We start from the raw sequence: 23046 nt of genomic DNA, 5'->3' as shown, positions 1-23046 counted from the left end.
AAGTTAAAAAAAAATTGGCTGGCTGAATACGGTGCCAGAAGATGCTGGTGTAGATAAGGCTTCCTCCCCATGCACTCACGCTCACCACAGGGCTTTTGTTTTTTAGCTGGAATAGGAGGGATATGTTCAGTTGAGGGCATAGGCTGTAAGAAGATTTTAAAGGGATGCTGTCAGCTTTGCCACCTGCCCCTAGAAAGGGGATTGATCCCTCAGGATTAGAGAAATAAAATCCAGAAATCAGACCTCCTGAAACTCTGGACAAAAACAGACCTGCTCTGGGGCCTCCATGAATGAGTGTCCAGAAAGCGAGGAAAAAGGCCATTCTTCCAACTCTGTGTGGAAGTCAGGTGGCCTGCAGCATCTCGACCATTGCCAGTTTGGGGAACCTCCAATAACCAGCATCCTTAGCATAAACATTGTTGTTCTCAAGGTGCAAGCCTTCAGCAGAAACCATTGTGGAGTTCAGTCAACCAGGTACCTGAGCAGTGGTAAGGACATCTGCATGGGAGAGGAAAAGGTGGAGGACATAGATGAGGCTGCCATGACAGATTGGTTAGTAGGCGCCTAGGAGGCTCCCTCGGTGGCTTACAGAAACAAATGAGGAATACTCAGAGTTAGTTTCTCCTTTGGGGATAGGTTACTTAAAAGCCTTGCCTGAGATGGGAATTCTTGCCCAAGTGACTGATTTGAGCACTGTTCTTGGGAGAAGTGCATTAGAGAAGCAGGATAGGAAAGGGGAAGAAAGCTACTCAAGAACGAGGTCTCAGCTGGAAGTTAGCTTCCATCGGACTCCATGCATGGATTCTGGAAAGTGGATCACATCACAGAATTGGCCTTTTGTACTCCACATCTCAGGCAGTCATTTGCTGATGTTTGCCCTCAGGGCCCAAGTGTGGAGGATTGGAATAGCCTTCTTAATGAAGCGGTTCCTGAGGGCAATTCTTTGACGAAAAGGAAAGCTGTCCCTCCTTAAAAACCCCAAACTTAGTAGTGAGCTGGGTGGAGCACCAGGAGGTATCCACTACTGCTGTATTCTTCTTTAGCAGGTGGGAATTTCAGAGTTATTGTAATTAAGGTAGAAGTGTAAATGTGACCCTTATTTTATAGTCCCAGGCTTGTGAACGCAGGCATATTAATCAAACATTGATCTTAGATTAGCTTTAAGCATGTAGACTAATCGAATTGTTCCCAAGGGAAAAAATTAGGTTAAGTACTTTTTATTTGGGGACATTATCTGATTTATCTGTAACATTTGTAAGCTCCATACTTATGATTAGAGAAAAATGGTTACATTTTACAATATCAAAGAGGTAGCTATAGTGTATAAAGAGGATTTGATTCAGGGTTTGCTCAGAGGGAATTTGATCTTGTTTCTACCATTTCTGTGGCTTCATTCAAGTCTCTAAAACTCTCTGGGCCTTTATTAGATGAGGCACAATGACATTTGCTACAACATTATCAATGTTTTCCTTATTGTGTCTGTGAGGTAATAGGGAGCCATTGAAAGTCTTCAAACAGAAGACAATTTCCTCAAGTTGGAAAATATCTTTGAGAAAGATGAGCCCAGAAATTCTGTGTGTAACTCCTGGAGGAATGAGAAGCCTAGTATAATTATTCAGGCTTGAGGTAGTAAGGCCTGCTTTACTTCCTTCCCAACCAGACTAGGTTAAAGTTCCCTCCAGAGTTCTCTAAAAGCACCTTGCAATTATATGTTCAATTATTTGTTTATTTTATCCACTAAACTTTACTTTGCATAATGTCAGGAACCATACCTGTCTCATTTATCATTGCATACCCAGAGCTGAACAAATATGTACTGAATAAATGAAGGATTTGAATAAAATAGAGGAATGCAGTTGAATTCAGTAGATATTGGCCAAGAATAAGTGACAGATCTTGGTATGTGATGAAAGGAAAGAGTCATAGGTAACTTTAAAGCTTTGAGCCCAAGTGGACCATAAGAAAGCAGTTGGAAAGTTAAGTTTTCTATTGCTGTAAAACAATTTACCACAACCTATTGAATTTACACAATACACAATTTCCATGGGTCAGGAGTCCTGGCACAGCTAAGCTGGGTCCTCTATTAGAGTTGCGTGGGCAGCCAGGCTGATGTGTTTTGTTCTGTTTTGTTTGAGAAGGAGTCTCGCTCTGTCACCCAGGCTGGAGTGCAGTGGCACGATCTCGGCTCACTGCAAGCTCTGCCTCCCGGGTTCACACCATTCTCCTGCCTCAGCCTCCCGATTAGCTGGGACTAGAGGCATGCGCCACCACACCTGGCTAATTGCTTTTTATATTTTTAGTAGAGACAGGTTTCACCATGTTAGCCAGGATGGCCTTGATCTCCTGACCTCGTGATCCGCCCGCCTTGGCCTCCCAAAGTGCTGGGATTACAGGTGTGAGCCACTGAGTCTGGCCCAGGCTGATGTTCTTACCTGGAGCTTGGCAGCCTTTTCTAGGCTTATTCAAATTATTGGCAGCATTTAGTTCCTTATGATTATCGGACTGAGGCCCTTAGCTCCTAGATGCTCTCCTCTTCATCAGCAGTTCACAACATGGCCATTTGCTTCTTCATAGTCAACAGGAGAGTGTCTCTCTTGCTTTGAGGCTCTTCTTTCAGGGAAGGCCTGCACCTGGGCTTAAAGGTCTCAACTGATTAGGCTGGGTCTACCTAGGATAGTTTCCCTTTTAATAAACTCAAGGTCAACTGATTAGGGAGATGAATTACATCTGCTAAGTTCCTTCACCTTTGCCATATTCTGTGAATTAGAAGCAAGTCACAGCTTCTATCCACACTTAAGGGAAGAGGATACACAAAGGTCTGAATACCAGGGGGGCAGAAATCACACACAGAGAGCCATCTTAGAATTCTGCACACCACAATAAGTCAGCTCAGTTTTTGTGAGGTTTGCAAGTTAGTGGAAGACAATAAGCTAGTCATGGGTAAAAGTCAGACTTGTGGATTTGACATAGTAGATGCTATGAGAGAGAGTTCATTACCCAGAGAGGAAAACAAAGGGCCAAAAATGCTCTTGGTCTTGGGAAGATGTTTAGTATTTAGGGAAGAAAGAGGACCTAGCAAACTGAATGTAGGAGAGACAGTAATAGTGAAATGTCACATAAGTAAGAAAAAATTTCAAGAGCAGCGTGATTAAGAGAGTCAAATGTAGCAGCAACCAAGGAGGACGTTGGTGCAGTCCACTCGCTTCACTATGCGGTGGCCTTAGAGACAGTTGTTCAGGGCAGTGGTGACGTTAGAGTCAAGGTTGAAGTGAATTAATGGAGCTGAGATGTCAAAATGGTGAAAGAAGGCTTCTGAGAAGTCCCATCCCAGTCCAGGGCAGTGCCAGGCTTGACTTCTAGAAGATGAGCCTGTTCTGAGGCCCTTTCATTCTAGCTCCATCTATGTAGCCCTCGGCTGACTTTCATTCTGGGGGGTGTGGGGTGGCAGCACAGTTTGTGTTGGGGCTGTCTCTGGGCTCTTCTGGGAAAGGGAAAATGACACTGTTAGCAGAAAACGCAAGTAATCTACCAACTTGGGGAAATCTGAGGTGGGGAGCCTTTCTGCTCTCTGAATTAAAAATGGACTCTTCTATCTCATCCTGTGAGTTGAATTTTTAATGACTAGTACAAATCCTTACTTGGTTTCTTTCTGGCCAGGCCTTATTTCTTTCAAGCCAGGAGCCCAGCTGTCCTTACTGTTTTGTAGAGATCAAGTAGAATTTGGAGGAAATGAAATAGTAGGAAGGATTAAGCAATTGTTGGACCCCAGACAGACATTCTGAGGCTCTTGAAATACCAGCATTGAAAGGGGGTATCATTAATCAAATGCAGTGTTGCCATATAGAAGCTAAATTTAATTCTAATCTAACAAATCTGTAAATGAGACTTTCTCTTTACTCTGCCCCACCTTTCTCCTTTCATTCAGAAGATCAACCTGTGTTTTATTACGAGAGCTATACAGCTAAAAAAATAATAACACACGGAATATTAGGCATCTGATTCTACCAATATGGCAGTAATAATGTCTGGCTTTCTTGTCTCTCACTTTCATTATTTGTTACAAAAATTTACTTCCATCACAGAGTAATTAACATAAGTATTTCACCATCCTTTTTTTCTTTATCATTTATCCCATATTAAAACTTCCTGGATATAAATACTATGTGTAAAAAAATAGGATTAAAACCTACAGCTCTAAGAGTTTATAATCGTCTCTGCAGCCTGCAGTGTGTTCATCTAACATTTTAAATAGATTTTTCCATCATTTAAAACCAATAGACTAAGTGCTATGCACACTGTTGTAAAGTGTATTTCATGCCTCACTGGGCTTTTCTGTCTTTAACTTTCCAGTATACGTCATTTGATTGAAATTTTTGACTGGTCAGGATAAGGAGGAATAGACAGAAATTGCTCTTAACAGAATCTCCAGTGTGCCTAGTATTATAATTGAAGCTGAAATGAACATCTTTCTCTGTAGGAAGCTAAAGAAAGTCTTTGTTCCATTTTTACATGGGAGATCATCTGTTATTGTAACCTAGACACCTAAACCCACTCCAGATTCAAAATGTGCCATTTATAAACATGCATGCCAAGTTTCAAATGCCCTTTTTGAATGTTTGCATGTAATTTGAAGCTTGCAACGCCAAAGTAAAATACAGTTTCCATTGTATTGCATCTCCCACACTGCATGTGAGGTGCCTCTTTTCTCTGACATAGCTTGAATAGACAAAGCATAGTTTGACTTTATTCAAAAAGAGGAATGTTTCTCAGCTCAACTGAAATGATTGCTAGGTATACATTGCCAACTTCATTTTCCCCCTTGCAGAAATGTACATTTTTCCCTATTATAAAAGGTACTCATAATAGAAATGAGATGGTTCCCAGGAGTGTGATTATCCAAAGGTAATCTCAACCCAATCTGATTAGAGGTAAGTGGCTCATGCCTCAAAATGCTCCAGGGTATGATTATTTTATGATAACCATACTCTGTATCATGTCTTATTGATTAACTAATAAAGCATCAGCATTGCTATTTAGAAGAAAAGCTGAGAAACCAGGGGGAAGGTAACTGGTTCTAGAAAGGAAGTGATTCGTTCAGAACACCCAAACTACCTCTTTTGCGCCACCTCTTTACAATTTCAGGTGGTGCGTGAGAGGTCAGCACATGCCTATGTTAGTATCTTTGGTGATAAGCTCATTAATTTGTTAAATATGATACAGTTAGTTACGTTTAAATGTACCCTAAGCTACTTCTCCCTGTTACTGACTTTGTGAGAGCAGAATGGCATTCCTTTAAAGAATGCTGTACTCTGTTCTCATCATCCAGATGACTTGATCGCCCAGGTCCAGAGAGATACAGATAGAACCTGAAAAACACAGTACCTAGCTTGCTTGTAGTAGCTGTATGCTGGTCAAATCACCTAGCATTAGAGTGAGAAGAGCCTATGACTAGCAGGCAAATATTTGCAGATACAGTAGCTTTGGGGCTCTTACTAGGAGTGTGTCCCCTGGGACAACATTCAGCCATCCACAATATTCTTATCATTCCCCGTAACTATGACTGCACATCTATAGAAAAAGGTGGAGTGAGGGAATTGAAGCAATTGCCTTAGGTGACTCAATTGAACAACCTATTTTGTCACAATTACTTTATGTTTTCTTTGTAAATATAAGCTTATGGCCTGAATTACCAAGTTCATTTCTCCAGAATTCCATTTCCTCTTCCTATATAGACACAGCTAATATATTCAAATTGAAACATGTTCCACAAGTAATAGTGCCCAGCTCTAGTTCTTGGTGACGTATCTTTTTGATGAAATTTAACTGTCTGAGAAGTAGAGTTTAGTCAGTTCTATTATAATTGGTCAAGAGTTGCCAGGTGCTAGTCAGGAGCTCTTTGCCTCCTCAATTCATTTCCTTGGCTATACATTATTGATGTCATCTGAGCAGAATAACACTTTGAGAAGATATACATAAGGTTAGCTTAATTTATACATGTCTGCTTTAAGTATCCCACTGTTCACAGAGCCAGTGGTATTTTTATCTTCAAAATCCAAACCTGCTAGAATGGAATTTCTGCTAATTTCCCAAAGAACATTTCACCAGAACCTCTATCTTTAAGATCTAAGTTTAGTATTTGCCTCAGAACCCATCTGAACTACTTTCAAAAGACCCTTAAAACTGATCAAACTGATCACATAACACACATCTTCCTATTAGCCCGATGCTGCTTCTCTCCTTTTCTAAAACAGGATTTTACTGCCCATCTCTTTTTTCTTCTGGTAGCACCTTCCCCCTACCCCACCATTAGACTTTCTGTTTGCTTGTGTTGTTTGTTTCTGCTGGATAAACACAGTTGCTCTAAATTATCTTTGACACTCTTGCACAGCAGGACATGAAGACTCTGCCTTCTAGCCTCCAGCAATTAAGGGACCATGGGAACCCTAAAGACTGATGATGGCATTTGTCCTAAGAAGAGTTGTGCAAGAAGAGCTTCCCCTACTCGTCACTGGAGAGTAGAGAAAAGAGCCAACCACTCAGCTGGTTCTGACCTTCTTCTCAGACATTAGTGCCATTTCCTGCTATTTCCATGCTTTTCAACATGGATGAGGCATCTAACATTCTCATGTTTTTCTTTCCTGCTTGCACTTACTTCAGGTGTTTGTTTTTTTACAACGAGGAGTGGAAATAACTTAGACATATGAAAACATGAAAGCTGTTGTATGCCCTCCTATCTTATCTTTTCATTTCTGTGTCTCTGGCTATCTTTTTGGGCTGTGTAGTTCGGTAAGCCCCTATTCAAGTCAGAATGGGCTAAGTTATGCCGCAGTAACAAACAACCATACAATTATAGTGTTTTAAAATAACAAAGACTTTATTCACACTACAGGTGTATAATGAGAGAATAGGATCCACCCCACATGTCTTCAGTGTAGACCCAGGTTATCAGGAACACTGCTGTGCACTATAGCAGAGAGAAAGAGAGCTCTGGAGAGTCTTGGATTGTTCAAGTGCTGTGGCCCAGAAATGATACATATCACCTCTGCTTCCATGTCATTGCCAACATCATGCACATCATCCATCCAACAAGGATTACACCAAGGCAAACAGACAAGACTCCAGTGGATACCTGAAACTGCTGGTAGTACCAAACCTTATGATTTTCCCATCTAACAACTGAGATGGCTACTAACTGGCTAATGAGTGGGCATCTAAAGCATGGAGACACTGGACAAAGACAGGATTCATATCCCTGGTGGGACAGACGGGGGGGATCAGAGACTTCATTGCAATACTCAGAATGGCTCACAATTTAAACTTATGAAGTGTTTATTTCTGGGATTTTCCATTTAATATATATATTTTTTCATGATTGAGATTTTATTGGTTGAGGATCAGTACAGACATTTCAATTTGTACACAATTCTTAACATATGTAATGAAATTCTAAAAAGCCATGTATTGTAATTCTTTTTTAAAGTTATTCCAGTGACTTTTCAATGTAAAATTTGGAAGCAAATTTTCCTTAAGAGGCTATCAAGTACCAGTATCTTCACATGTTGGTCAGCTGTTACATATGGCCCACCAGTTCACAACTGAATAGCATGCACACTACATATTCAAATCTGTAATTTTTCACAGCACAGTAACAAAGTTATCAGGAAAACAGGACTACCACAACCAAAGACGTTACAGAGTGCACACAATTCTGACAGGGAGCGCCATGATCAAGGAGTAGTTTTCTTTAGGAAACAATTCTACTAAAAAACATGAGAATAGAAGTAAAAGAAAATGTTTAAGACATTAAATGCAGGACTGACTCCATATTGCCATTTAATATGCTTTGTATTCTAGGATATAAAAACTAACTCCCCATCTATGGAATGTTAAGCTGACACCCGAGACAGTCAGAGCCTCCCATAATTCACTATCCCACACTATTTTCTAGTTGTACCAAAAAACAAACAACCAGCAAATGATTTCACCTCTTAAAAAAGAGCATTTACACTTAAAAAATGGGATGAAGTGGGATTCCCTCCTTCTTAAAATGTTTCTAGAGCTACTAAAAAACTTGCATTTACAAAATAGTTGATAAAAATATTCCTCTGGATTGTACAAGAAGGGACACAGGGACCACTAGTAAGACATGGTACATGGTATTAATCAGACTTGGCTTCTTTCTCTCCTGCTTCATCAGAGGCTGGACTCTCCTCAGTTTTCGTTTCCCCGTTTTCTGCAGGTAAATCTTCTTTAGTTTCTTGGTCAGCCACTTCGGCCTGTTTTCCCTTTGCGCCCCTTTTCCCTTTTGTTTGCACTTTTTTGTCTGAAGATTTATCCTTCACTGCTGCCTTTTTCAGCTTCACTTCCACTTTTGCAGATTTAGCTGACAACTGCGCCAATCTCCTCTCGGGCTCTTCCTTGGCGGCCCCTTCAACGGAGCTGACCTGCGGGGACAAGGAGACGTGCGAATCTCCATTTAATATTTTTAGACCTCGGTTGACTGCCATTTACTATGGGTAACAGCCCTGACAAATGAAACCTCAGATAAGGGGACTACTGTGCAGGGCTGTCCGCATCTACAGCGGGAGATTGCTGGAAATGCTTGATGAACAGCATGAATGAGATCACATGCCCTCAACCGAAACAACGGAGACGTCTTTTTCTGTCTTACAAAGAAGGCCTCTTGCGTCTTCTCTCACATTACCTAATAAATCCTCACAGTACCTCAAAACCTTGGATTAGGCATATTTTTCTCAAATATTAAGGCTCAGTGATAAATTCATTAGTTTTCTATTTTTGCAGTAGAAAATACCCCAAACATAGTGACTTCAAATAGTATACATCTATTATCAAAGAGCTTCCCCAGATGGGAAGTCTGCGTATGAGCTAGGCGGGCATTCTGCTCAGGGTCTCACTTAGCTGGAATCAAGGGTCAGCCAGGGCTGCAAGTCCCTCAGAGGCTTCGCATCCTTTGCTGGTCTCACTGGTCCTTGGCAGAATTCAGTTGCTTTGGGTTGTTGGAGTGAAGTCCCAGCTTCTTGCTGGTCGTTGTTTGGGGACTACTCTGGGTTCTGGGGGTGCCCTCAGATTCTTGCTACATGTCCTGTATTAGCAGTTCACAACATGACTGTCTGCCTTTCTGACATGAGCAGGAGAAATCTCTCTCACTTCAGATATCTGAACTCTTGTAATGTCTCCCTGATTAGGTTAGGCCCACTCGGCATAATCTGTCTTTTTATTAACTCAAAGTTAACTACTTAGGGCTGTTAATTACATCTGTTTATACCTTCTGCCATTCATCATAACCTATTGATATAGAGAGTGATGTTCCATTATATCCATAAGTGCCTTCACACTCAAGGGAAGGGAATTATTCAGGGCATATACACCAGGGGGCGGGAATCTTGGGGGCCATCTTAATAATTTTGCCCACACAGAGACACAGAAGGTCCACTGCAGTTAGAAGCCAGTCTTGAAAGTTGATTGAATTGATGTGTTTGGGACCATCTTACTAGCTGGCTTTATAGAAAAACTTGTTGGAGTGTTCAATTAATTAATTAAAAGACAGAGAGAGAGAGGAGAAAGCTGGTATGAAACGGTTTGATTTGGTGCTGCAGGTAGAGAGGGCCATGAGGGCAGTGAGGAGCCACGTATGAGTCAGATCAGCTTCCAAGTGCCAAATTTCCAGTGTATGCCCAAGTGCCACACTGTCTCTTTAACAATGATATATGTGGCATTCTTAGTTGGCCCATGATAGTGTATCTGATTGTATCTCCCTTTTGATTTCTTTTTAAGTTTTACTTCTGAAAACAACACTATTATTTTTGCATGATTCTCTTCTTTCTGGAGTGAACATTTGTTGTTCTGCTTCTTGCCCAACTGCTTAAGATGGCTCATTATTCTATAATATGTGCAGTATTGCCCAGAAGTAATTTTCCTTTTATTTCTGCCCACAAGGTGGAAAATTAAGGATGAAATACAACTTTATTTTTCCTTTTCCCAGAAAAGGTGACAAGGTAGTTTTTTCTGCCTGTTTTTCTATTAGCAGTGAAATATTATTTTGGCTATAACAGTTGACTACTTCATCCTATTTTGGCAAAATAGGATGTAGAGAGACTCTACTTTTTTATCCATTCCAATGTGACAGAGAATTTCAAGAACTATAGTAGTAAAGAACTACTTTTCTTCTTTTATAGACCTTTTCTTCTGTTTACCTTTCACATCATTTTGTGACCAATACCTAAGATGAGCTAATTTGATGAGAAAGTGTAATTTTTTTTTTAGCTAAGGAATATTTAAAGAATCCGTAGAGTCCTGGAGCAGTCATTTAGTATTTATTCAACACAAATTCTTGAATAAGTACTATGAATATAGCACTGCCCCAGCCACTTGAGACATTTAAGAAAGATCTGGTTTCTGCCTCAAAGAGAATATGGTGGAAAGCACATCAGTTCAGCGTCAGACAGACCGGGGTTTGAATCCTTGTTCTCTTACCCGCTGGATGTAAATCTCATGCATGTTTCATATTTCCCTACTTCTCAGTTTCCTGTCTGTAAAATGGGTGTTTTGAACTCTGTTTCCTTATATTGTGAATATTAAAAGACTCCAGTAAGATAAAAAATGTATTACATCATGACCAAGTTAGGATCATATGAGAAATGGATGAATCATTGAATATTAAAAATTCCATAAATATAATCCACCCATTAACCAATCATTAGAGAAAAACCATATGATCATCTCAGTAGATACAGAAAGCACATTTGAAAAAATGGTGTGGTTTGGCTTTGTGTCCCCACACAAATCTCATCTCGAGTTGTAATCCCTTTGTGTTAAGGGAGGGACCTGAAGTCCCCACATGCCGAGGGAGGGAAGTGATTGGATTACGGAGGCAGTTTCCCCCATGCTATTCTCATGATAGTGAGTGAGTTCTCACAAGATGCGACGCTTTTAAAAGTGGCAGTTTTTCCTGTGCTCACACTCACTCTATCCTGCCCCCTTGTGAAGAAGGTACCTGCTTCCCCTTTTGCCTTCTGCCATGACTATAAGTTTCCTGAGGCCTCCCCAGCAATTCAGAATTGTGGGCCAATTAAAACTGTTTCCATTATAAATTACCCAGTCTTGGGTATGTCTTTATAGCAGTGTGAAAACAAACTAATACAAAAAAACTTCAATATTTAATCATGATTAAAAGAAAACTCTTAGCCAACTCTTATGAGCTTCCTTATGAGATAAAGTACCTACCAAAAACCTGGAGTAAATGTCTTTATTAATGACGAAATGTTAGAAGCATCCATTTAAAATCAGTCCTTAGATAATAATGGTCATCTGTCACCAGTTCTTTATTTAACATTATACAGGACTTACACAGCAAGACATGAAAAAGAAAGAAAACTGTAAGAATTGAAAAGCAAGAAACATGACTCCTAATATTTATGGAGGATATGACCACCTACAAAAGAACCCAACGCATCCTATATACAAAGAATTGGGGCTTAAAAGAGAGGTTTTTAGGCTGGTTTAATATATGATTAGTATGTAAAAACCAATTTTATTGTATACTCTAGCAACAAACAGTTGGAAAAACATGTATTAAAAGGTTTTTATTTATAAAGAATCTAGAAATTAATATAACAGAGAATTTGTCAGGTCTATATGGAAAAATGTATAAAATGCTTTTCAAATCCTTACTCAACTTGTATTCCACAGTCAATAATTATAACCACTCAGATTATAGGCATATGCTCAAATCCTTTGCATTTTTCCTGCTTTAACATTATGGTCTGACTAAACCGAATTAATGGTTCTATCCAACACTTCCTCTAACCTATATACTTGCACCTGCACAACTGTATGTGCTGGAATACAATAACACAAATTTGCTGACTGGTTTTACTTTAAATTCAGAATTGCCAATCTCAGTTGAGCCCTACGAAAGCCCTGCAATGATATTATCTTCTTTTGGTTCACCCTTGCTTCCCTTCTCTTAGACAAGTGTCTTCAAAATGGATACATGACCATAGCATCACCCTATGATCCAGAAATTTCACTTCTGGGTATATATCCAAAGGAATTAAAAGCAGAGGCTTAAATAAATATGTATTTGTATACATCATGTTCACAGAAGCATTATTCAAATTGCCAAAAAGTGGAAACAGCCCAAATATCCATGGATAGATGGAAAAACAAAATCACACACACACACAGACACACACACACACACACGAATATTATTCAGCTTTTAAAAGGAGTGATAGTCTGATACATACTACAGCATGGATGAATCTTGAAGACACTACACTAATTGAAATAAGCCAGTCACAAAAAAGCAAATATTGTGTGAGGTACCTAGGATAGTTAGTTTCACAGAGACAAAATGATAAGACTGGTTGCTAATGGCTGGGGATGGAGGAATGGGGAGTTGTTTAATGGGAACAGAGTTTCCATCTGGGATGATGAAAAAGTTCTGCAGATGTGTAGCAGTCATGGGGGCACCACAATGTAAATGCACTTAATGCCACTGAATTGTACTTCAAAATGGCTAAAAAACATTTTATGTTTTTTATGTTATATATATATATGTTTAATTACAATTTTAAACAAATGATACATGAAGAATTTCTAAGAGACACGTTGGCAAGGATGCTTTTAAGGGAGTCACTTTGCAAATTTACACTTTCCCCAAATTACCTGGCCTGAGAACATCTGGAATTTAGGAGTCTCCTTTCACAATTGCTCTTCTCTTTTTATGAAAATAGGAAAAATACATTTTTCTTATCTGTTATGAATCTTAGTATGCTCCATGGCCCAGTGCATACGGAATTAGATACAGAAACAATCTGAAATATTGGTATTTGTGTTAAGAAAACAAATGAGTATTATTGGGGAATATAACTATTGCAGCTCAGTTTCCTATTCTTTGCTTTTAATTAAACTGAACAAGAACTAATTACATTGTCAGTTGATAGATCATTAAAAATAATTTTTCATAATAGATATAAAAATATTTGTAAAAACACTTTTTGGAAATAATATTTGTGATTTATGCTACATAACTCAGAAGAGTTTCAAAAATTCCATAACTTTGCTTTAACAAAAGTCGTTCTCTTCCCAGCTGGTTATATAAATGAAATTACATCTTTTGCAATGATTTAAATTTATAATGAAAAATTTTAGTTGCCACTTAAAAAATATATGAGGAAATATCATTTTTCGAAATTATTTTAGGAGGTATGAAAGCAAAAAAAGTTTGATGATTGCTAAACTAGCGGACTGCTTCACATTATTTCCTCTCTTCGCAAAACACCAACTTCTCCCAGATTCTGTTAGCTGATGACCTTGCTTTTTGTTGCACTGAGAAAATGGACACAATCAAAAATGAACCTCCTTACCACAAACCACTCATCATATCTACACACCCACAAGCATCTGTACACACACACTCCACCATCTCATCCCTCCTGTTTGTAGAGATGAACTCTCCAAGCTGTTAACTCAACCCAAGCCCTTTCCTTATGCTCCAGGCACCACCCCTCCTTGTTTGTTCCAGGCATTGCCCAGCAATTTACTTCTCTTCTGCATCATCCAATTTTTGCCTTTATACTGGATCATTCCTATTAATATACAAACAGGGTGTTATTTCCTCTCATCTTAAAAACAACAAAGCCTGTCTTGATTTACTTTTCCTTCCATTGACCACCCATGTCCCTCATCTCTTTATATGTAATTTTACAATTTATAGCAGAATTCCTTGAAAGAGTTGTCTATTCTCAAGTCTTTAATTCCTCTCTCAGACCCACTTCAGTGAAGTCCCCCTCCCACTACCATTGCTCTTGTCAAGGTCAACAATGACCTCTGCTTTGCTGTGTCCAGTGGTCAGTTCTTAGGCCTCATCTTCCTGGACCTATCCAGGTCCTAGCAGGTGATACATTTAATGCTCTCTCTGTGAAATCATTTTTTTCTTTGGCTTCCCAGACACCATACCTTCCTGGAGTTGCTTCTTCTCAGTCTCCTTTGCTGCTTCCTCCGTGCCTATCCAGCTTCTAGAAACTGGACTAATCCAGAGTTTAGTCCCAGACCTCTGCAAGATCTTTTCCATCTGCATGCATTCTCTAGTCATCTCATCGAGTCTCCTGGCTATAAATCCCAGCAATACCAGCTTCTCTGCTTGCTCCAGGTAATGCCTCTTTCCCTCCGGATAGATTCTCCACCTTTCTCTGCCCTGGTATCTACCCGGCAGGTTGGCTGGTATGTACTTTATCTGCAGGCCTCTGTGCCTTCTGGATTCTGGCTGGTTGTAACTAATGGTGAGTGGTTGCAAGATATTAAGGGGAAAGAGAAGAGTGATATTGAGCCTTTTTTCCCTCAGCCCCAACTGTGTGAAGACATTCAACCAAAGATAATGTCTCTCATGGACCTCCTTGGTTTTTATTATTATTATTATTATTATTATTATTAAATATAGGGTCTCACTCTGTTGCCCAGGCTGGGGTGCAGTGGCATGATCGTAGCTCATTGCATCCCTGACCTCTTAGGCTCAAGTGATCATTCTGCCTCAGCCTCCCTGGTAGCTGGGATTACAGACTTGAGCCACCATGTCTGGGCAAAGTATCCGTCTTCATCCAGTTCTCCACCTCCAAGTTCCTGTAACCCCTATCTCCCTTGTTCTTTGACATTTCAAGTAGAGCACTGGTGTTCTACCAGCTCTTGTGTTCCCTGTACCCCCACCTGTAAAAACAGTTCCTTTGTAAATAAACCCTCCTTAAATGTTCCTAATTTGAGTATTCCACTGTTTTCTGTGGCATGCTGAGTGATACATCCAAATGTCTAGCATCATTTGGAGCCTCCCTTCTGAACTCCAGTCTTCTCCATCCAGCAGGCTACAGGACACCACTTCTGAGATGTCTCATAGAAACCTCAAACATCATGTCCAATATTGAGCTTCTTGCATTACCTCCAGCCTGATCTGCCTCCCTTCTTCCCATCTCAGCAAAGGCAACAACAGCCTTCCTGTGGTTCAGGCATGTCTCTAGGACTAATCAGTCTTTATCGTTTCTCACACCTCACACGGTCCATCAGCAGATCCTGTCAGAGCTGCTGTGGTTTGGAGATGTTTTTCTCTTCCAAACCTCATGTTGAAATTTTTTGATCCCCAGTGTTGGAGGTAGGGCCCAATGGGAGACGTTTGGGTCATGGGGATGCATCCCTCCTGAATAGATTAGTGCCCTAATGGAGTTAATACCTTAATAGAGTCTAATAGACTTCTTACTCCATTACTTCCCACGGAGCTGGTTGCTAAAGAGCCTGGCACCTCCCCACTCTCTCCTGCCTCCTCACTCACCCTGTGGTCCCTGCACAGACTGGCTCCTCTTGGCCTTCTGCCTCAATTGGAAGCAGCCTGAGGCTCCCACCGGATGCAGATGCCCAACCTTGAATTTTCCAGCCATCAGAATCATGAGTCAAATAAACCTTTTTTCCTTTATAAATTACCCAGCCTCAGGTATTCCTTTATAACAACACAGTGCTTCTTTTCACTGGCCACTGCTCACCACCCCATTGCCACTATGTTGGTCCAAGCCAACATCAGTCTTCTCTGGATGAAATGGGCAAAAGCCTTAAATAAGCTTTCAGAAAAGCAGAAACACAAATGACCAATGTTCATAATACGTTTAATCTCATTAATATCAGAAAAATTCAAGTTCAAATTTGCAATGTAAATTGCTAGATTTAAAAAATATCATAAGTGTCATAAAACAAAGTGTGAGTGAGGATATGGAGCAAATGGAACCCTAACGCCTGCTGGTGGAAATGCCAATTGTACCATCATGGAGAAGACAATTTGAATTACCCCCAAATGTGAACTTCCCCATGTGTACCAGGAGACCTATTTTGGAATGTTTACAGCAGCATTGTTTATCATAATAGCAAAATCAAACAACCCCTCTCAAAGAAACACAATTTTGAGAAGCTAGAAAGAACTCAGATGTCCATTGACTGAATGAGTAAATGAACTCATGAATATGAATAAATAAATTATGGTATATTCATACTATATAGTTTATGGCAGTGAAAATGAACGAAGCACAGCTGCACGCTGGCTTTCTCTTCGGTCCTGCTGGCCCGTGTCGCTCACGCCATACAGCTCAACTCCAGAGTGGATCCAATAACATGGTCCATCCAGTGCCAGTGTGGGCTTTCAGTGCGGGCCCAGCTCCCTTCCACTTAAACGCCACCTCTGACTCATCCTGCTTCTGGTTTTATCCACCAAATAGTCACTGGACCTCACCTCCAATGCAGGCTGTGTGTGTGTGTGTGTGTGTGTGTGTGTGTGTGTGTGTGTGTGAGAGAGAGAGAGAGAGAGAGAGTGAGTGAGAGAGAAAGAGAGAGGTGATTCTTGAGGAGAGGAGAGAGAAGATTCCAGAACAGTGTTATGATTCTGTTAGGAAGAGGAAAGAGAGAGTGGATGCTGGATATGCCCGCACGCAGCCACTACCCACTACTGCTGGTTTGTTTCTGTGTCTCCTATCATACTGTAAACTCCTTAAGGGGAGAAACCATGTCAATCATCTCTGCATTCACCTACCACAGTGCCTGGCACATGCCAAGCATTCAAGAAATATTGAACAGAAGCATAGCATAAGAGAGACCTAACTGGTCAGACCTATGGAGACAGACCTAACTGAAACAGAAACCAGGTCAAGAGCCTCTTGCGAGAACCAACACGCTACTTGGGAAAGCTGCTATCATAAGATAAGGAAATGGGTGGATGACAAATTAGGAAGTAGAGGCAGTTTAAGGGCTACTCTGAGTGGCAAAACAAAAGCATAGTGGTCAGGTACAATGACCGCCCCTGGGGAAGGGAGCTAAGTTGGCAAGGCTGTGACCACCACTGCCTTTTAATGAAATCTTCAGACGTAACCCCATAGCAAGGTGATATTTTCCTGATCTTAAAAGAAGCACAGCAGGAGTTTTTGTTCTCCAGCCACCAAGGCGTGGAACATGGTTTGCCATCCAACTGGAACAGCATTTTTGGCAGCAGTGCCTTTCGGTAGCTTTTCCCAGCTTGCCCCCCGCATAAGCCAGCCACTGCTGAGGCAGGCTGCGGTGGCACCACGATGCAGATGCACCAGGCCCCCTGGGCTCACCCACTTGCCCCTGTGTTCCAAATCAGCCCAGTGTTAATGCTTCATACCCCCATGGTGATGACTCATTTACAACCCCTGTGTCTGAGAAGGTGCCAGAGAACTCAGAGAAGAGAAACTCAAAATTGTCCTGACTTACAGTCAAAACACTAAGATCTGGCCAGTGTATGCAAGTATCTCAGGACCAGAATCGACCCTCCTCCCCCGCTTCACATCAGGGTCATCACATGTGGTTACACATGTGGTTGCACTGAAGCTCTGGCTGCGGTATAGGGGGCGCTGAATCCAGACTGCACTCTGCTCACAAGCCTTGAGGGTGGGGTGCTTCCTCCATCTGCCTGGAAGATGGGGCTCTTTTCTTCTCCTAGATGCTTCTGCTTGCCAAGCCAGGGCTGCATCTGCCTAGAGGGGCCCTCTCATCTAACTGGTACAGAGGCACAGTGTTCCCTTCCCATCCTGTCCCTAGGACAGACCCAGAAGCCTTGGGCTGATTTGAACTTGCTTTTTGTTCCAACAGGAAGTATGCAAGAACCAGCAGCTTTCTTACTGGCAGTGAGACCATCCGAGATGCTTGTCCTCCTTGATCCTGTTCTCTGCCAACTTCCCATTCCCCTTCCTGCAGATGGGCTGTGATCCTGGCCTATCTTCCCAGCCTTGCTCATGGTTATCTCTGTCTTCCTGGTTGCTGTCTGTCTGCAGAGCATCCTCTGACCCATTGATCACCCTGCTGGTGGGGGCCGTGGCTGCTCTCAACCTGCCCCCTGGCTCCTCGCCAGGCTGATTCCTGGCTCATGGCTTAGCCCTGGACTTCCGCTTGTTTGTGCCTAGGCTCCTGCCTGATTACTGACGCCATCCCTGAATGCTGCTGGCCCGGGCTTTCAGTCTTGACTCTGGGCTTCAGAACTTATAGGCTTAGCACTGACAGCAACCTCTGATCTGGACAGGAAAGGGTTGTTTTCCATGGATGGAGTGTATCTGTCCACCCCAATTAGACATCTTGGAGCAGCCAGGCCCAACCCACTGAGCATGCTACACATGCCCCTGTTTACGGATGGCCTCCTGGACCCTCTTTCTCTCCAGCACTCGCTCCCCACCCTGTTCTTCTGGTCAGCAACCAGAGTTCATTCCACTGGTGTCTGTAACCCTGTTAATCTTTCTAGATTTCAGATGATCTTTCTCAGCATTGTTTAAGCAATTTGCTCACAGACTCCATCATAATATCCTTTATAGCTTTACCCAGCTTCTAAGATCCTCCCAACCTGTGTCTCCCCAAGGAGCCACCCTCTCTCCTCTCCTTCCTCCCTCTCACACACAGCCTGCTTTGGGAGTGGGGTCCAGACACCATTTAGTTCTGGGCAGAAGCAGGGTGAGTCAGAAGCTGAGTTTAAGAGGAAGGGAGACAGGCTGCCCTGAAAGTGCGCATTGTTGTTGGAACGAGTTGCTGTTCCCATTCTGGAGCTGAGCTGCACGGTGTGTCTGGACATGAACAACATGGGCCAGCAGGGCGACAGAAAGCCAAGATTGCAGAAGAATAAGAGACTAGACATTATGGACTAAATGTGTGTGTTCCTCCCCCCAAATCAATATGTTAAAGTCCTAACCCTCCAAGTGATGGTATTGGAAGATGGGGCCTTTGGGAGGTGATTAGAATTAGATGAGTGTGGGATCCTAATGATGGGAGTGGAGGCCTCATAAGAAGAGGAAGAGTCTCTCTCCTCATGTGTGAGTGTGTGTGTAGGGGTGTGTGAGAGTGTGTGACTGACTGTGTATATGTTTGTGTGGGTGTACATGTGACAGTGTATGAGTGTGTGTACATGGTTTTGAGTGTGTGGGCATGTGTGTGAGTGTATGTGTGAGAGTATGTGTGTGCATGTGTGTGTGAGTGTGTGTATGTGTGAGTGTGTGTATATGTGAGTGTGAGTATGTGTGAGAGTATGTGTGAGTGTGTGTGTGTATGTGTGTGTGAGTGTGTGTGTATGTGTGTGTGAGTGTGTGTGTATGTGTGTGCATATGTTAGTTTGAGTGTGTATGTGAGTGTGTGCATATGTGAGTGTGAGTATGTGTGTGCCCCATGCACCAAGGAAAGGCCATGTGAGGACACTGTAAGGAGGAAGCCATTTGCAAACCAAGGAGAAGTTTCCTCAACAGGCACCAACCCTGCTGGTACTTTGATCTTGGACTTCACAGCTTCTAGAACTGTAAGAAAATCAATGCTTAATCCATCCAGTGTATGGTATTTTGTTACGGCAGCCTGAGCTGACTAAGACACTGGAGGAGATAATCCTGTCAAAAGCCTGGGAGAAAACATTATACTTTGAAAAATGAGCTTGGAAGTCATCGTGCCTCCTGCTCCCTTCCCCTGCCCCCAGCCCCACTTCTGCCTGGGATCTTCGAAGAACCCAGTTCCCTTTTCCCCCATAATTCATTCTGTCCACCTACTCATTCCGGCACACTTTTTGACCTGATTTCTATGGCTCAGCTCCAAAGTGCTTGCCTCAGTCCCCTGGGCTGCAGGAGCCCACTCTGTACTGCTCCTTTGCTCCCACCCGACCCTCTCCCAAGAGATAGTTTTGGCATTCAGACTCTGCTCCCCTGCAGCTGGCTCCAGTGAAGCACGAATGCAGTGAGGGCAGCAGTCCTTTCTTTACCCTCCACAGCACCTAACGTGATTTGGGACGTGTGTCATGACTAATCAATGTTCATTAATTGATTGATGAATAGATTGATTATAAGCACATTTTCCATTACACTTTATAATGTGGTATTTTTCTAAGTATGCTATAAGGACCTGTTGTACCAGAATCTCATTGAATGTCTTATAAAATGCAGATCTTGGACCCCACCACACCCCTTGCAAACCAGGGGTTTGTGAGAAGAGAGCTCTGGCATTTGTGTTGTGGTGGATGAAAGATGGTTACAAATTCTTTGACATTTTCCCCATCTAGAGGTGGGATCTATTTCTCTGCCCCTTGAAATGCCTATGGCTGCACTGATCAATGGAACGATGCAATGCCAATTCCAGAGCTAGCATAGGTCTCTGGGAGCCCTGGGCCATGAGAGCAATGTGATGAGACCCTAAGACCATGTGGAGACAGAGGAAAACATGACTGAGCTAGCTTTACAATCACCCTCCAATTTTCCAGTCATGTCGGTGAAATTATCTTGGACTCTCCAGACAAGACCAGCCACCAGCTGAATACCAGTGCATGACCCCAGTCAATCACATGGAACAGAAGAATCACTCAGCTGAGCCCTGCCAGAATTCTTGACCCACAAAATCCTGAAATGCAATTAAATGGTGGTTGTTTTAAGCCCCTAAATTTTAAAGTGGTTTGTTAAATAGTGATAAACAACAAGAATATGCAGGTGTCACAAATTCTCCAGGTTATACATTTGTATCCTAGAATGTAGGAGTCATTGCTATAAAAGGATCTGACATTAATGAGTAAAATTTTATGTTAAAGAATAGAAAGGATAATTCATTTCGTAATGTGTTGTCTGCATATCTTAGGGGAAGGAAGATGTGGTAAAACAAAATCTCACAATTTATATTGTTGGTACTCATTTTATTGGACAGCAAGACAGATCTGCTCATAGCATAAACAAGAGAGGGCCTCCAGCTCTCCTGAACTTTTCTAGACAATCCAGTTGCCACAGACAGTGTTAATAAACAGTGTCACCCCAATGGAATAAAATTTAGCTTTGGATTTAAAATGTAGTGAGCCCTGAAAACATTTGGTTTGGACATGTTTCCTTAGTCTATGCTTCCAGGCCAAAACTAAGATGATTTTTTTTTCTGGTTTGTCTCTTGGGAGTATATTTTAAGACTAAGCTTGTGGGTTTTTTTAAGGTTTTATAATGAAACCTTTAGGCTTGTGAGTCACATGACTGACCACTACTTTTGCCGTAGTTTTGGACAAAAATCACGGACCCTACAAGCCCCATTGGGATTAGTGATTTTTGTTTTGATTTCTCAACAAAGCAGTTTGGACAAATCTGAGAGATTTTTCCAGACTCAGCAGAGATCTGTGTGAAACTCAGCATCTTCCTTGGATGCTTCAGCTCAGCTTCCGTGGGTTTGGATGGACCCAGTGCTTAAAATGGAACTCTAAAAGCATAAAACCACATGAGCCAAAAATATTTTCCAAAACGAGTTTAACTAAGCTGAAGCTGCTGGGATGTGTGCCCTCTCTGTGCAGACAAGCAAATGTGTCCCTTGCAACTTGATCTCCAACTTGCCTTCAAGCACATGGCATCTGCAGTGTCACCTGCTGAGTAAAGCTGTCCCTTAGAACTGAACTCAGGCCTCTTTAGACACTCATCAGAGGTGCTAGCGTGTTTCTAAACACTTGATAATTTAAGTTGGGCAAGAAATTCACCTCAGCGTTTATTTTTATTTTGTTCATCTGAATAACAAAGTGCCCATATGGTGGTATCACTTGAGGATAGCTGACAAATAAACATTATCATCCTTCGAGCCAGTGGTTCTCAAACAGAGGGCCTGGTAATGGCAGGGCTGCTTCAACACTGCTTAGGGCTCTGGTTACAAATACAGATTCCCAGGTAGCCCCGCCAAATGGGAATTTCTGGGTGGGAGCCCAGGAATCTTTGTTTTTAATGAGTTTCTCAGATGATTGTACACATCCAAGTTTAGGAAACACTTTTGTGTTTAAAAAACACTTCTGCTTCTGGCTGAGATGAAGTTACAGGGACTGGATTTATCCTCCTGCCTGACACAACTGAAAAACTGGGCAAAATGTGTGAAAGAATGGTTTTTAGACCAGGGACATCAAGAGCTCAGCGTGGTGATCTCTGCAAGGGGAACAAATGAGGTGGACCATAGGATAGCCCCAGCTCACTGTCTGAGAAGTTTCTGGGCTGCGTGCAGAGCATGGTGACCTCCCTGAGTCCAGAGGATAGAGCTAGGAGTCCTGGAAGCCACAGTGGCTAAAGGAGAGCTGGACACTGCTTGCTGTATGACAAAATCTCTTTATCAAAAGAGATGATTAGGCCTGGCGTGGAGGCTCATGCCAGTAATCCCAGCACTTTGGGAGGATGAGACAAGTGGATTGCTTGAGCCCAGGAGTTCGAGACCAGTCTGGGGAACATAGTGAAACCCCATCGCTACAAAAATTAGCAGGGCATGGTGGCACGAGCCTGTAATCCCAGGTGCTCAGGTGACTGAGGTGGAAGGATTGCTTGAGCCCGGGAGGTTGTGGCTGCAGTGAGCCGAGATCATACCATGGCACTGCATCCTGGGTGACAGAGATGATTAGAAGGCAATGGTATTTTGCTCTCCAAATGATTTGTCTTCATTTCATAGAAGAGTCATCCCACGGTAGGGACCTGGCTGCTGAATTACTAGAGGCCTGTCCTTCCAATGTTCTGTGGGAATATTCTGTGGCTTTGGGAGAGGTGTGAGAGGTATGCAGCTGCTAACATGGACTAAGGCCAAGCAAAGAACGAGTTTACTACATGCCCTTGTCTGTGTTTTTAAGACAGAGATATTGACATGTTGAGATGTGCAGAATATTTCTGTGGGAAACATAGTGAAGTGTTGTGTTAGCTACCTCTGAGGAACAGGCCTGACTGCCTGGGATGCAGTGAAAGATTATTTTTACTGTATACTTTCTATACTGTTTAAATATCTTACAATGCACATGTATTTCTTTTTCAATAAAAAAGCTAGTTAAAATAAAGTATTAAAATAAATAAATCACCTTAAGGATTTCATTAAATTTTTAATAAAATTTCATTTCATTTCTACAAACTCACTCATTATATAACTCTAGGAAATATCTACAATGTAAAGCAGTTGTTATAATACTCATCTATGTGATGATTTATTCTATATGTCATTCACAATTTAGTTTATCTTTTATTCATCTGGCATATATATAACACT

The 23046-nt window shown here is 41.9% G+C and overlaps 1 protein-coding gene across 1 annotated transcript; it reads right to left on the bottom strand.

The window, feature by feature from the left end:
- Positions 1–8043: 8043 nt before the first annotated feature.
- Positions 8044–14804, bottom strand: LOC111541539 (non-histone chromosomal protein HMG-14-like). Its single transcript, XM_023210432.1, has 2 exons — positions 14790–14804; positions 8044–8444 (listed from the first exon to the last, which is right to left on the bottom strand). Exons 1-2 carry the CDS (start codon positions 14802–14804, stop codon positions 8160–8162), a joined length of 300 nt encoding a protein of 99 aa, XP_023066200.1. The 3' UTR covers positions 8044–8159.
- Positions 14805–23046: the final 8242 nt, after the last annotated feature.

The sequence above is a fragment of the Piliocolobus tephrosceles genome, chromosome 4 (genome assembly GCF_002776525.5).
Source record: "Piliocolobus tephrosceles isolate RC106 chromosome 4, ASM277652v3, whole genome shotgun sequence".
Lineage (NCBI taxonomy): Eukaryota > Metazoa > Chordata > Mammalia > Primates > Cercopithecidae > Piliocolobus > Piliocolobus tephrosceles.
Note: the sequence above shows the minus strand (reverse complement) of the source record. Positions and strands in the feature narration are given on the sequence as shown.